Source organism: Eschscholzia californica, unplaced genomic scaffold, assembly GCF_041429995.1.
Source record: "Eschscholzia californica isolate CP2 unplaced genomic scaffold, dmEscCali1.0.p SCAF_4, whole genome shotgun sequence".
Taxonomy (NCBI): Eukaryota; Viridiplantae; Streptophyta; class Magnoliopsida; order Ranunculales; family Papaveraceae; genus Eschscholzia; species Eschscholzia californica.
The window spans coordinates 42,038,731-42,051,618 of NW_028238461.1; the positions used below are offsets into that span (position 1 = coordinate 42,038,731).

The 12,888-nt window shown below is 30.3% G+C and overlaps 2 protein-coding genes across 2 annotated transcripts; both read right to left on the reverse strand.

The window, feature by feature from the left end:
- Positions 1-1,311: 1,311 nt before the first annotated feature.
- On the reverse strand, positions 1,312-4,704 carry LOC147544800 (uncharacterized). Its single transcript, XM_086637557.1, has 7 exons — positions 2,838-4,704; positions 2,620-2,754; positions 2,413-2,547; positions 2,202-2,339; positions 1,992-2,126; positions 1,790-1,915; positions 1,312-1,706 (listed from the first exon to the last, which is right to left on the reverse strand). The coding sequence occupies exons 1-7, from the start codon at positions 2,892-2,894 to the stop codon at positions 1,323-1,325; spliced, it is 1,110 nt and encodes a 369-aa protein (XP_086493683.1). The 5' UTR covers positions 2,895-4,704; the 3' UTR covers positions 1,312-1,322.
- A 2,530-nt stretch (positions 4,705-7,234) lies between these two features.
- On the reverse strand, positions 7,235-10,627 carry LOC147544801 (uncharacterized). The gene is made up of 7 exons (XM_086637555.1): positions 8,761-10,627; positions 8,543-8,677; positions 8,336-8,470; positions 8,125-8,262; positions 7,915-8,049; positions 7,713-7,838; positions 7,235-7,629 (listed from the first exon to the last, which is right to left on the reverse strand). The coding sequence occupies exons 1-7, from the start codon at positions 8,815-8,817 to the stop codon at positions 7,246-7,248; spliced, it is 1,110 nt and encodes a 369-aa protein (XP_086493681.1). The 5' UTR covers positions 8,818-10,627; the 3' UTR covers positions 7,235-7,245.
- Between the last annotated feature and the right edge of the window lie 2,261 nt (positions 10,628-12,888).

Below are 12,888 nucleotides of genomic sequence, written 5' to 3' on the forward strand. Positions count from 1 at the left end.
AAAGAGATCAATGGGAGTGTGCTATTTTAACAAACATGTTATGTACAACTTGAATAGCTATTGCTCAATGGGAAAATTAAGAGAAGAAAAATTAAGCTCAATGGGAAAATTAAGAGAAGAAAAATTAAGAGAAGAAGACACAAATACAAAATTACATAATATACTCGAAATATAAACTTGAACTACTCTTGCTCGAGTAGATTGTATGTATTTATAACTTTCCCAGGGAGAAGATTGTGGAGTTATTAAAGGGATATCTGAGTGATAAAATTCGATTTGCATCTGGGTAATTTTAGTTGAGATAATTTAGGGCAAGATAATTATCTTCCACTTTCATTTGGTTTCAAGAAACCGTAAGTTTTAAGAAAGAGCCATGGGAAGTGGAAGTCGGTTAGGGAGATAGGAAAAATCGAATAAGTTTTAAGAAATAGCCATGGGAAGTGGAAGTCGGTTAGGGAGAGAGGAAAAATTGAATAAGGATTTTTTTTTTTTTGTTGAATGGAATAGGGGTCTTCACTTCACCCACGACCATTCTTAGGATAAATTATATGTTAAATGTCCTGTTTTTTTTTTTTTTGAAACATGTCAAATGACCTTAATAACTAATTTTAGTTGAGATAATTTAGGGCAAGATAATTATCTTCCACTTTCATTTAGTTTCAAGAAACCGTAAGTTTTAAGAAAGAGTCATGGAAACTGGAAGTCGGTTAGGGAGAGAGGAAAAAAATACATACAAAACTTGTACAGGAATTGAAAGTAGAAAAAAAAAGAGCTTTTTACATATGCAAGTACAAAAATATTCTTAAACCACATAACAACTAATAAAGGAACACAATATATTCAATAACTTAGAAAGAAAGATTTTTTTTTTTTTTCGAAAGAGCAAAAAATATCATATAAATGAAATAAATGCAAAAAAAAAAGACTCAAACATATGACATTAATTTCCTCTCTCCCGGGATTTGGTTAGTTATATTTGTAAATAACATGGACTGATTCTTTTATCTTCATAGTAGAACAAATTAATTACACAAAATAATAAGGAAATACAACTTCTTGGGTAAGCTCCACTCAACTTGATGTGAACTCACAAAATAGATTCCACGTTATACGCATACTCGGAGAATGCTCGAAAGCACTTTTGTCGTAAAATCGGGACGTAATAAACCACAACGGCGTTAGCCAAGAGGGATCTACTGAAAATTATTATCCAAAAACAAATTATTTTATATTATCCAAAACAAATTTTTTTTGGATAATAATTTTTTGTTGAAATTATTATCCAAAAGTTAAAAACAAATAAGATTTATATAGGCAATATCTTACCTTTTAATAATGAATATCAAGTTAAAAAGATAAAAAAAAAATTGAAATAAATAAAAGAAGTAAAAATTCAACAATTTGTACTTACATCTGGTTGTGCCACCCATTTCTCTTTTCGCAGACGTGATTGCTCTATTTGAAGGCGCTCGTGTTCTGATATTGTATGATTCTATTAAAAAGATTAAGATACACGAATCATCACAAAATTTTCTAATATTTATAACTTGACAAAATATAAGAGAATATGTCAATAGAACAACTACATCATTTTCATTTAGGAGAGATACTTCAGGGACATTTGACTGAGTAGCAGATGAAGTTCCTTCATCCAAACGGGTCAAATGATCTCCTAAACGGGGAATACGTTGTGCTATACTTTCATTCTACAAAACACATAAAAATCATACATTATTATTTACAATATATACATGGATAGAGTGTTTGATATAAAATTAGTGGTACTTACGACATGAGTCTCATTTTGATTTTCAGAACATACTTTAGGAGCTACATTAATAGTATTTGAACTTCCTTCACCGAAACGGGTCAAACGCTCTCTTGCACGTCGATTGCGTTGTGCAATAGTTTGGTTCTACATCATTAAAAAATACTTTTATAAAAATCAAACAATATATTTTGTAATTTGCATCATAGGGTTAGAAAGTTACATTGAGTTGTTCAACTCCATAATCAGAAGAGGTTTCCTCATCATGAACATTTGGTTGATTAACAACTGAATTTCTTTCATCTAAACGTGCAGAACGTTCTCTTGCACGACGATTGCGCTGAGCTATAGCTCGATTCTGAAATATTTTTAAAAAAAAATTAGTAAAAAATAATACATAGTAATAGGCGGATGAAAGAGTAAATGAAGTTACATTGAGTTGTTCAACTCCACGCTCAGAGGAGATCTCTTTGTTAGGAAAACTTGGTTGATTAGCAATCAAATTTCTTTCTAACCCTATACTTGCGGAACGCTCTCTTGCACGACGAATGCGCTGGGCTATAGTTCGATTCTGTAATATTAAAAATAAATTAGTAAAAAAATAATACATAGTAATAGGCGGGTTAAAGTTTAGATGTAGTTACATTAAGTTGTTCAACTCGACGCTCAGAGGAGATCTCAGTATCAAGAAAACTTGGTTGATTAGCAAACGAATTTGTTTCGTCTAAACGTGCAGAACGCTCTCTTGCACGACGATTGCGTTGGGCTATAGTTCGATTCTGTAATATTAAAAATAAATTAGTAAAAAATAATACATAGTAATAGGCTGGTTAAAGTTTAAATGTAGTTACATTGAGTTGTTCAACTCCATGCTCAGAAGAAATCTCTTCGTCAGAAAAACTTGGTTGATTAGCAACCAAATTTCTTTCATGTAAACGTGTCGAACGCTCTCTTGTACGACGATTACGTTGGCCTATAGTTCGAGTCTACAATTTGGAAAATGATATATAAATAGGATTAATTTTATAAGTATAATTCATGATTTGGTAAGAAAGTGTAATTGTCATACTTCTAAAGCGGCATCTTCATCTGGCGAGTCATGAGTATGATGTTGATGAGACGCCATATATAAGGAAAAACCTGCAGTTTAGCAATTTATATGAAAGCTTCGAATTTCCAAATATAAATTTGAAAAAAGTTCAACACAATAAATGGAGACAACTAATGTGAACATTTCAAGAGTCCTTACCAAAGAACTCGATCCTAACCTTGTTGAGTTCTTTGATATTCTAATAACAACTAAAACAGAATTATATAGTTTGCTTCCCAAATAAATAAATACAAAAAAAGAACTAAACTAAACAATAGTCTATGGTGATAGTATAGAGAAATAAAAAAGAGAAGAAATCAATCCTGAAAAACAACATATTTATTGTTAGATGTGCATGTAAGCAAAGAGAATGCAATATAAGAAGAAAGATAAAGAATTACACTAAAATTTGTAACTTAATCAAAAGAATCGTGTACTATGAAACTTCACCTGGATAAAAAAAAAATATGGAAAGTCTGGTCAGATAAAAGAAATATTACCATAAGTTCAATAAAAAGTCAAGAACTCAAAACGTTGTAAAGACTTTGAAAACTAATACATAAATCTGTAATCTTTTGCCGAACTTATTAGAACTATGTAAATCTGTAATTTGTTATTTATTTTCTTTGACATGAAAGAGATTATAATAAATCTACAATCTAGAATCTATGTGTATTTCCTATAAGTTATTTTTCTTTTTGCAACATCTTATATTCGATCAAAACCACACGATAAAACAAAATAGTGGGAACTATCCTAAAATAGATTATAGTCTATATGTAGTGTATTTCTTAGTCTAAAATAAAATAGTGGGAACTATCCTAAATACACATAAATCTACAGTCTATATGTTATCTAAAACAAAATAGTTTATGTGTATTTCTTGACCTGAAAGAGATTATAATATCTATTATCTATTATATAAAGCACAATGATCTTTTTTTAGCAGGGCCGTCGATTTATGTTTTGGATATTCGTGCCCGTTAGATTATAATCTTGAGTTTCTGAATCTAACGTCTAAGACACATCCCACGTATTCAGATTAGTAGTTAAAACCACCCATTAAACATGTGGGTACACAGAACCACCCATGTTTTTCAGAAAACTACTCGCACACGGTTATTGTTTTATCTCACGGTTAGTTTTAAATCTCAGATTTTATCGTGTGGTTTTGATCGAATAATTAGTTGAGTAACTGTTTCTTATCCTTAATTTTCTCCACTTACATGTTGTCCTCTATGTTTTCTCAATTCTTCATGAATCTCTCTTTGGTTTTTTTCTTTAACTGTGTATTCTGTTAATTTCAGAGAACTTTTTTTCCATTAGTTAATTCTCTCCTTTCTTTAATTTTTATGTTGGTAATTTAGTCTAATGTTATTATGTCTCTTTGTGTCAATGTCCTACAACAACTACCCCATTCAAGGAACCATCATGCTCTTCTCTTTGTTCAACTCACTGTGTAATTTATAGCATTTAAATTCATCTAAGTAAAAGAAATCCATCCATTGATGATCTCTACTTTTTATAGATTAAAGATGCTAAACCATCATGGAACCATCAATTTTCTGGTTAAGTCTCTGTAGCTCTCATTGGTAATGAATGTATCTTTGTGGTTCTCATTGGTAATGAATGTTCAGTATGTTATTTATTGTACTCCAAATAAACAATAAATGTTATTGTACTCCAAATAAACAATAAATGTAATTAAGATCTATTCATATTTGATGTATTTTTATTTGTCAATTATGACATTTTCTGGTCGTGTTTTTATAGCTAACATTCTCTAAAATTCAATGACCTTTTCTAATTTGAAAAGAAAGAAGTATATTGAATTGAAAAAAAGAATCTTGAAGGGGTTACAGACCACCCCCGTTACTTTCTCTCCCTTATTTTTCTCTTCATGTAGGTATTCAAGCATGATTTAATCTCCACCCAGGCTCTTCAAATTCACATTAATAGGTGAGGCCGTTACTTAGATGTCAGTTTCTAATTTATTATTTATGTAACATCCTTGAATTTGTCACGCCCCATCTATTCTCTATCCTTCGATATTTAAAATATTTACTGTGAGGGGTCAAATTATTTAAGACCCAAAAGATAGGCGCCACCAACTTGGACTAACACCCTATATATTGTGTAAATTATTTTTTTTGTTGTTGTTGAAAGATAGTGCAAATTGTCCTTTTTTTTTTGTTTAAACTCATTTGTTCAAAGTTCTATGAAGAGTGAATAAATCTGACTTTCTATAAAATTATATGTTTTTGTGGTCTTTAAAGAGTGAATTAATCTCTCTAAATCATTTGTTGTTTGTTATCTTTCAAAAGTACATCCCATCTCTTTTCACATCTAATATTTTGTCTTGAATGAATATTTATTTCTAACTATGTGATCATAAGAAAAAAAATAGTGGGAACTATCTTAAAACAGATTATAGTAAATCTATAGTCTATGTGTAAACAGTTTATAGTAAATCTATAATCTATGTGTATTTCTTAGGTTGTCTAAAACACCGAAAATTATAATTTGTGTATTTCTTAGGTTGTCTAAAACAGTTTATATTAAATCTATAATCTACAATTTATGTGTATTTCTTAGGTTGTCTATGTGTAAACAGTTTGTGTCTTACTAATTTCATTCAGATATGAGACCCGAAAATTAAAAAGATACAAAAGTAAGCAAGGAGAATGAAATATGAGAAGAGAGATGGAACCTGAAAAACGAAAAAGGCACCAAGTAAGCAACAAAAAGGTAGAAGATGGAGGGGAAGTAGAAGTGGGTCAGAGGGATGGAGAGACGAAGTAAAAGCTGGAAGAAGTAAGGTTTGGCCTCTATATGTGAATGAAGGAAGCAATCCTGAAAAACAATAAAATAAAAAGATTTAGATTAACATGGACCAAACAATAAAGCAATCCTGAAAAAATTATTTGGAATTATAAGCAAGGAGAATGAAATAGAAGAGAGAGATAATTTTTCCAAATTCAACTTTGATGATTTTTTGGCAAGGTCAAATTAACAGGAGAAGAAGACACAACATGAACACATCAAAGAATAAAAGAGAAATAAACAAAGAGATCAATGGGAGTGTGCTATTTTAACAAACATGTTATGTACAACTTGAATAGCTATTGCTCAATGGGAAAATTAAGAGAAGAAAAATTAAGCTCAATGGGAAAATTAAGAGAAGAAAAATTAAGAGAAGAAGACACAAATACAAAATTACATAATATACTCGAAATATAAACTTGAACTACTCTTGCTCGAGTAGATTGTATGTATTTATAACTTTCCCAGGGAGAAGATTGTGGAGTTATTAAAGGGATATCTGAGTGATAAAATTCGATTTGCATCTGGGTAATTTTAGTTGAGATAATTTAGGGCAAGATAATTATCTTCCACTTTCATTTGGTTTCAAGAAACCGTAAGTTTTAAGAAAGAGCCATGGGAAGTGGAAGTCGGTTAGGGAGATAGGAAAAATCGAATAAGTTTTAAGAAATAGCCATGGGAAGTGGAAGTCGGTTAGGGAGAGAGGAAAAATTGAATAAGGATTTTTTTTTTTTTGTTGAATGGAATAGGGGTCTTCACTTCACCCACGACCATTCTTAGGATAAATTATATGTTAAATGTCCTGTTTTTTTTTTTTTTGAAACATGTCAAATGACCTTAATAACTAATTTTAGTTGAGATAATTTAGGGCAAGATAATTATCTTCCACTTTCATTTAGTTTCAAGAAACCGTAAGTTTTAAGAAAGAGTCATGGAAACTGGAAGTCGGTTAGGGAGAGAGGAAAAAAATACATACAAAACTTGTACAGGAATTGAAAGTAGAAAAAAAAAGAGCTTTTTACATATGCAAGTACAAAAATATTCTTAAACCACATAACAACTAATAAAGGAACACAATATATTCAATAACTTAGAAAGAAAGATTTTTTTTTTTTTTCGAAAGAGCAAAAAATATCATATAAATGAAATAAATGCAAAAAAAAAAGACTCAAACATATGACATTAATTTCCTCTCTCCCGGGATTTGGTTAGTTATATTTGTAAATAACATGGACTGATTCTTTTATCTTCATAGTAGAACAAATTAATTACACAAAATAATAAGGAAATACAACTTCTTGGGTAAGCTCCACTCAACTTGATGTGAACTCACAAAATAGATTCCACGTTATACGCATACTCGGAGAATGCTCGAAAGCACTTTTGTCGTAAAATCGGGACGTAATAAACCACAACGGCGTTAGCCAAGAGGGATCTACTGAAAATTATTATCCAAAAACAAATTATTTTATATTATCCAAAACAAATTTTTTTTGGATAATAATTTTTTGTTGAAATTATTATCCAAAAGTTAAAAACAAATAAGATTTATATAGGCAATATCTTACCTTTTAATAATGAATATCAAGTTAAAAAGATAAAAAAAAAATTGAAATAAATAAAAGAAGTAAAAATTCAACAATTTGTACTTACATCTGGTTGTGCCACCCATTTCTCTTTTCGCAGACGTGATTGCTCTATTTGAAGGCGCTCGTGTTCTGATATTGTATGATTCTATTAAAAAGATTAAGATACACGAATCATCACAAAATTTTCTAATATTTATAACTTGACAAAATATAAGAGAATATGTCAATAGAACAACTACATCATTTTCATTTAGGAGAGATACTTCAGGGACATTTGACTGAGTAGCAGATGAAGTTCCTTCATCCAAACGGGTCAAATGATCTCCTAAACGGGGAATACGTTGTGCTATACTTTCATTCTACAAAACACATAAAAATCATACATTATTATTTACAATATATACATGGATAGAGTGTTTGATATAAAATTAGTGGTACTTACGACATGAGTCTCATTTTGATTTTCAGAACATACTTTAGGAGCTACATTAATAGTATTTGAACTTCCTTCACCGAAACGGGTCAAACGCTCTCTTGCACGTCGATTGCGTTGTGCAATAGTTTGGTTCTACATCATTAAAAAATACTTTTATAAAAATCAAACAATATATTTTGTAATTTGCATCATAGGGTTAGAAAGTTACATTGAGTTGTTCAACTCCATAATCAGAAGAGGTTTCCTCATCATGAACATTTGGTTGATTAACAACTGAATTTCTTTCATCTAAACGTGCAGAACGTTCTCTTGCACGACGATTGCGCTGAGCTATAGCTCGATTCTGAAATATTTTTAAAAAAAAATTAGTAAAAAATAATACATAGTAATAGGCGGATGAAAGAGTAAATGAAGTTACATTGAGTTGTTCAACTCCACGCTCAGAGGAGATCTCTTTGTTAGGAAAACTTGGTTGATTAGCAATCAAATTTCTTTCTAACCCTATACTTGCGGAACGCTCTCTTGCACGACGAATGCGCTGGGCTATAGTTCGATTCTGTAATATTAAAAATAAATTAGTAAAAAAATAATACATAGTAATAGGCGGGTTAAAGTTTAGATGTAGTTACATTAAGTTGTTCAACTCGACGCTCAGAGGAGATCTCAGTATCAAGAAAACTTGGTTGATTAGCAAACGAATTTGTTTCGTCTAAACGTGCAGAACGCTCTCTTGCACGACGATTGCGTTGGGCTATAGTTCGATTCTGTAATATTAAAAATAAATTAGTAAAAAATAATACATAGTAATAGGCTGGTTAAAGTTTAAATGTAGTTACATTGAGTTGTTCAACTCCATGCTCAGAAGAAATCTCTTCGTCAGAAAAACTTGGTTGATTAGCAACCAAATTTCTTTCATGTAAACGTGTCGAACGCTCTCTTGTACGACGATTACGTTGGCCTATAGTTCGAGTCTACAATTTGGAAAATGATATATAAATAGGATTAATTTTATAAGTATAATTCATGATTTGGTAAGAAAGTGTAATTGTCATACTTCTAAAGCGGCATCTTCATCTGGCGAGTCATGAGTATGATGTTGATGAGACGCCATATATAAGGAAAAACCTGCAGTTTAGCAATTTATATGAAAGCTTCGAATTTCCAAATATAAATTTGAAAAAAGTTCAACACAATAAATGGAGACAACTAATGTGAACATTTCAAGAGTCCTTACCAAAGAACTCGATCCTAACCTTGTTGAGTTCTTTGATATTCTAATAACAACTAAAACAGAATTATATAGTTTGCTTCCCAAATAAATAAATACAAAAAAAGAACTAAACTAAACAATAGTCTATGGTGATAGTATAGAGAAATAAAAAAGAGAAGAAATCAATCCTGAAAAACAACATATTTATTGTTAGATGTGCATGTAAGCAAAGAGAATGCAATATAAGAAGAAAGATAAAGAATTACACTAAAATTTGTAACTTAATCAAAAGAATCGTGTACTATGAAACTTCACCTGGATAAAAAAAAAATATGGAAAGTCTGGTCAGATAAAAGAAATATTACCATAAGTTCAATAAAAAGTCAAGAACTCAAAACGTTGTAAAGACTTTGAAAACTAATACATAAATCTGTAATCTTTTGCCGAACTTATTAGAACTATGTAAATCTGTAATTTGTTATTTATTTTCTTTGACATGAAAGAGATTATAATAAATCTACAATCTAGAATCTATGTGTATTTCCTATAAGTTATTTTTCTTTTTGCAACATCTTATATTCGATCAAAACCACACGATAAAACAAAATAGTGGGAACTATCCTAAAATAGATTATAGTCTATATGTAGTGTATTTCTTAGTCTAAAATAAAATAGTGGGAACTATCCTAAATACACATAAATCTACAGTCTATATGTTATCTAAAACAAAATAGTTTATGTGTATTTCTTGACCTGAAAGAGATTATAATATCTATTATCTATTATATAAAGCACAATGATCTTTTTTTAGCAGGGCCGTCGATTTATGTTTTGGATATTCGTGCCCGTTAGATTATAATCTTGAGTTTCTGAATCTAACGTCTAAGACACATCCCACGTATTCAGATTAGTAGTTAAAACCACCCATTAAACATGTGGGTACACAGAACCACCCATGTTTTTCAGAAAACTACTCGCACACGGTTATTGTTTTATCTCACGGTTAGTTTTAAATCTCAGATTTTATCGTGTGGTTTTGATCGAATAATTAGTTGAGTAACTGTTTCTTATCCTTAATTTTCTCCACTTACATGTTGTCCTCTATGTTTTCTCAATTCTTCATGAATCTCTCTTTGGTTTTTTTCTTTAACTGTGTATTCTGTTAATTTCAGAGAACTTTTTTTCCATTAGTTAATTCTCTCCTTTCTTTAATTTTTATGTTGGTAATTTAGTCTAATGTTATTATGTCTCTTTGTGTCAATGTCCTACAACAACTACCCCATTCAAGGAACCATCATGCTCTTCTCTTTGTTCAACTCACTGTGTAATTTATAGCATTTAAATTCATCTAAGTAAAAGAAATCCATCCATTGATGATCTCTACTTTTTATAGATTAAAGATGCTAAACCATCATGGAACCATCAATTTTCTGGTTAAGTCTCTGTAGCTCTCATTGGTAATGAATGTATCTTTGTGGTTCTCATTGGTAATGAATGTTCAGTATGTTATTTATTGTACTCCAAATAAACAATAAATGTTATTGTACTCCAAATAAACAATAAATGTAATTAAGATCTATTCATATTTGATGTATTTTTATTTGTCAATTATGACATTTTCTGGTCGTGTTTTTATAGCTAACATTCTCTAAAATTCAATGACCTTTTCTAATTTGAAAAGAAAGAAGTATATTGAATTGAAAAAAAGAATCTTGAAGGGGTTACAGACCACCCCCGTTACTTTCTCTCCCTTATTTTTCTCTTCATGTAGGTATTCAAGCATGATTTAATCTCCACCCAGGCTCTTCAAATTCACATTAATAGGTGAGGCCGTTACTTAGATGTCAGTTTCTAATTTATTATTTATGTAACATCCTTGAATTTGTCACGCCCCATCTATTCTCTATCCTTCGATATTTAAAATATTTACTGTGAGGGGTCAAATTATTTAAGACCCAAAAGATAGGCGCCACCAACTTGGACTAACACCCTATATATTGTGTAAATTATTTTTTTTGTTGTTGTTGAAAGATAGTGCAAATTGTCCTTTTTTTTTTGTTTAAACTCATTTGTTCAAAGTTCTATGAAGAGTGAATAAATCTGACTTTCTATAAAATTATATGTTTTTGTGGTCTTTAAAGAGTGAATTAATCTCTCTAAATCATTTGTTGTTTGTTATCTTTCAAAAGTACATCCCATCTCTTTTCACATCTAATATTTTGTCTTGAATGAATATTTATTTCTAACTATGTGATCATAAGAAAAAAAATAGTGGGAACTATCTTAAAACAGATTATAGTAAATCTATAGTCTATGTGTAAACAGTTTATAGTAAATCTATAATCTATGTGTATTTCTTAGGTTGTCTAAAACACCGAAAATTATAATTTGTGTATTTCTTAGGTTGTCTAAAACAGTTTATATTAAATCTATAATCTACAATTTATGTGTATTTCTTAGGTTGTCTATGTGTAAACAGTTTGTGTCTTACTAATTTCATTCAGATATGAGACCCGAAAATTAAAAAGATACAAAAGTAAGCAAGGAGAATGAAATATGAGAAGAGAGATGGAACCTGAAAAACGAAAAAGGCACCAAGTAAGCAACAAAAAGGTAGAAGATGGAGGGGAAGTAGAAGTGGGTCAGAGGGATGGAGAGACGAAGTAAAAGCTGGAAGAAGTAAGGTTTGGCCTCTATATGTGAATGAAGGAAGCAATCCTGAAAAACAATAAAATAAAAAGATTTAGATTAACATGGACCAAACAATAAAGCAATCCTGAAAAAATTATTTGGAATTATAAGCAAGGAGAATGAAATAGAAGAGAGAGATAATTTTTCCAAATTCAACTTTGATGATTTTTTGGCAAGGTCAAATTAACAGGAGAAGAAGACACAACATGAACACATCAAAGAATAAAAGAGAAATAAACAAAGAGATCAATGGGAGTGTGCTATTTTAACAAACATGTTATGTACAACTTGAATAGCTATTGCTCAATGGGAAAATTAAGAGAAGAAAAATTAAGCTCAATGGGAAAATTAAGAGAAGAAAAATTAAGAGAAGAAGACACAAATACAAAATTACATAATATACTCGAAATATAAACTTGAACTACTCTTGCTCGAGTAGATTGTATGTATTTATAACTTTCCCAGGGAGAAGATTGTGGAGTTATTAAAGGGATATCTGAGTGATAAAATTCGATTTGCATCTGGGTAATTTTAGTTGAGATAATTTAGGGCAAGATAATTATCTTCCACTTTCATTTGGTTTCAAGAAACCGTAAGTTTTAAGAAAGAGCCATGGGAAGTGGAAGTCGGTTAGGGAGATAGGAAAAATCGAATAAGTTTTAAGAAATAGCCATGGGAAGTGGAAGTCGGTTAGGGAGAGAGGAAAAATTGAATAAGGATTTTTTTTTTTTTGTTGAATGGAATAGGGGTCTTCACTTCACCCACGACCATTCTTAGGATAAATTATATGTTAAATGTCCTGTTTTTTTTTTTTTTTGAAACATGTCAAATGACCTTAATAACTAATTTTAGTTGAGATAATTTAGGGCAAGATAATTATCTTCCACTTTCATTTAGTTTCAAGAAACCGTAAGTTTTAAGAAAGAGTCATGGAAACTGGAAGTCGGTTAGGGAGAGAGGAAAAAAATACATACAAAACTTGTACAGGAATTGAAAGTAGAAAAAAAAAGAGCTTTTTACATATGCAAGTACAAAAATATTCTTAAACCACATAACAACTAATAAAGGAACACAATATATTCAATAACTTAGAAAGAAAGATTTTTTTTTTTTTTCGAAAGAGCAAAAAATATCATATAAATGAAATAAATGCAAAAAAAAAAGACTCAAACATATGACATTAATTTCCTCTCTCCCGGGATTTGGTTAGTTATATTTGTAAATAACATGGACTGATTCTTTTATCTTCATAGTAGAACAAATTAATTACACAAAATAATA

Excerpts from the sequence above, each read along its gene's own strand:
- LOC147544800 (XM_086637557.1), bottom strand. The coding sequence starts at position 2,894 with ATGGCGTCTCATCAACATCATACTCATGACTCGCCAGATGAAGATGCC. Across the intron at positions 2,548-2,619 it reads ATGGAGTTGAACAACTCAAT|AATCGAACTATAGCCCAACG; the intron begins GTAACTACATTT and ends TTAATATTACAG. Across the intron at positions 1,916-1,991 it reads ATGGAGTTGAACAACTCAAT|AACCAAACTATTGCACAACG; the intron begins GTAACTTTCTAA and ends TTAATGATGTAG.
- LOC147544801 (XM_086637555.1), bottom strand. The coding sequence starts at position 8,817 with ATGGCGTCTCATCAACATCATACTCATGACTCGCCAGATGAAGATGCC. Across the intron at positions 8,471-8,542 it reads ATGGAGTTGAACAACTCAAT|AATCGAACTATAGCCCAACG; the intron begins GTAACTACATTT and ends TTAATATTACAG. Across the intron at positions 7,630-7,712 it reads ATCAAAATGAGACTCATGTC|AATGAAAGTATAGCACAACG; the intron begins GTAAGTACCACT and ends TGTGTTTTGTAG.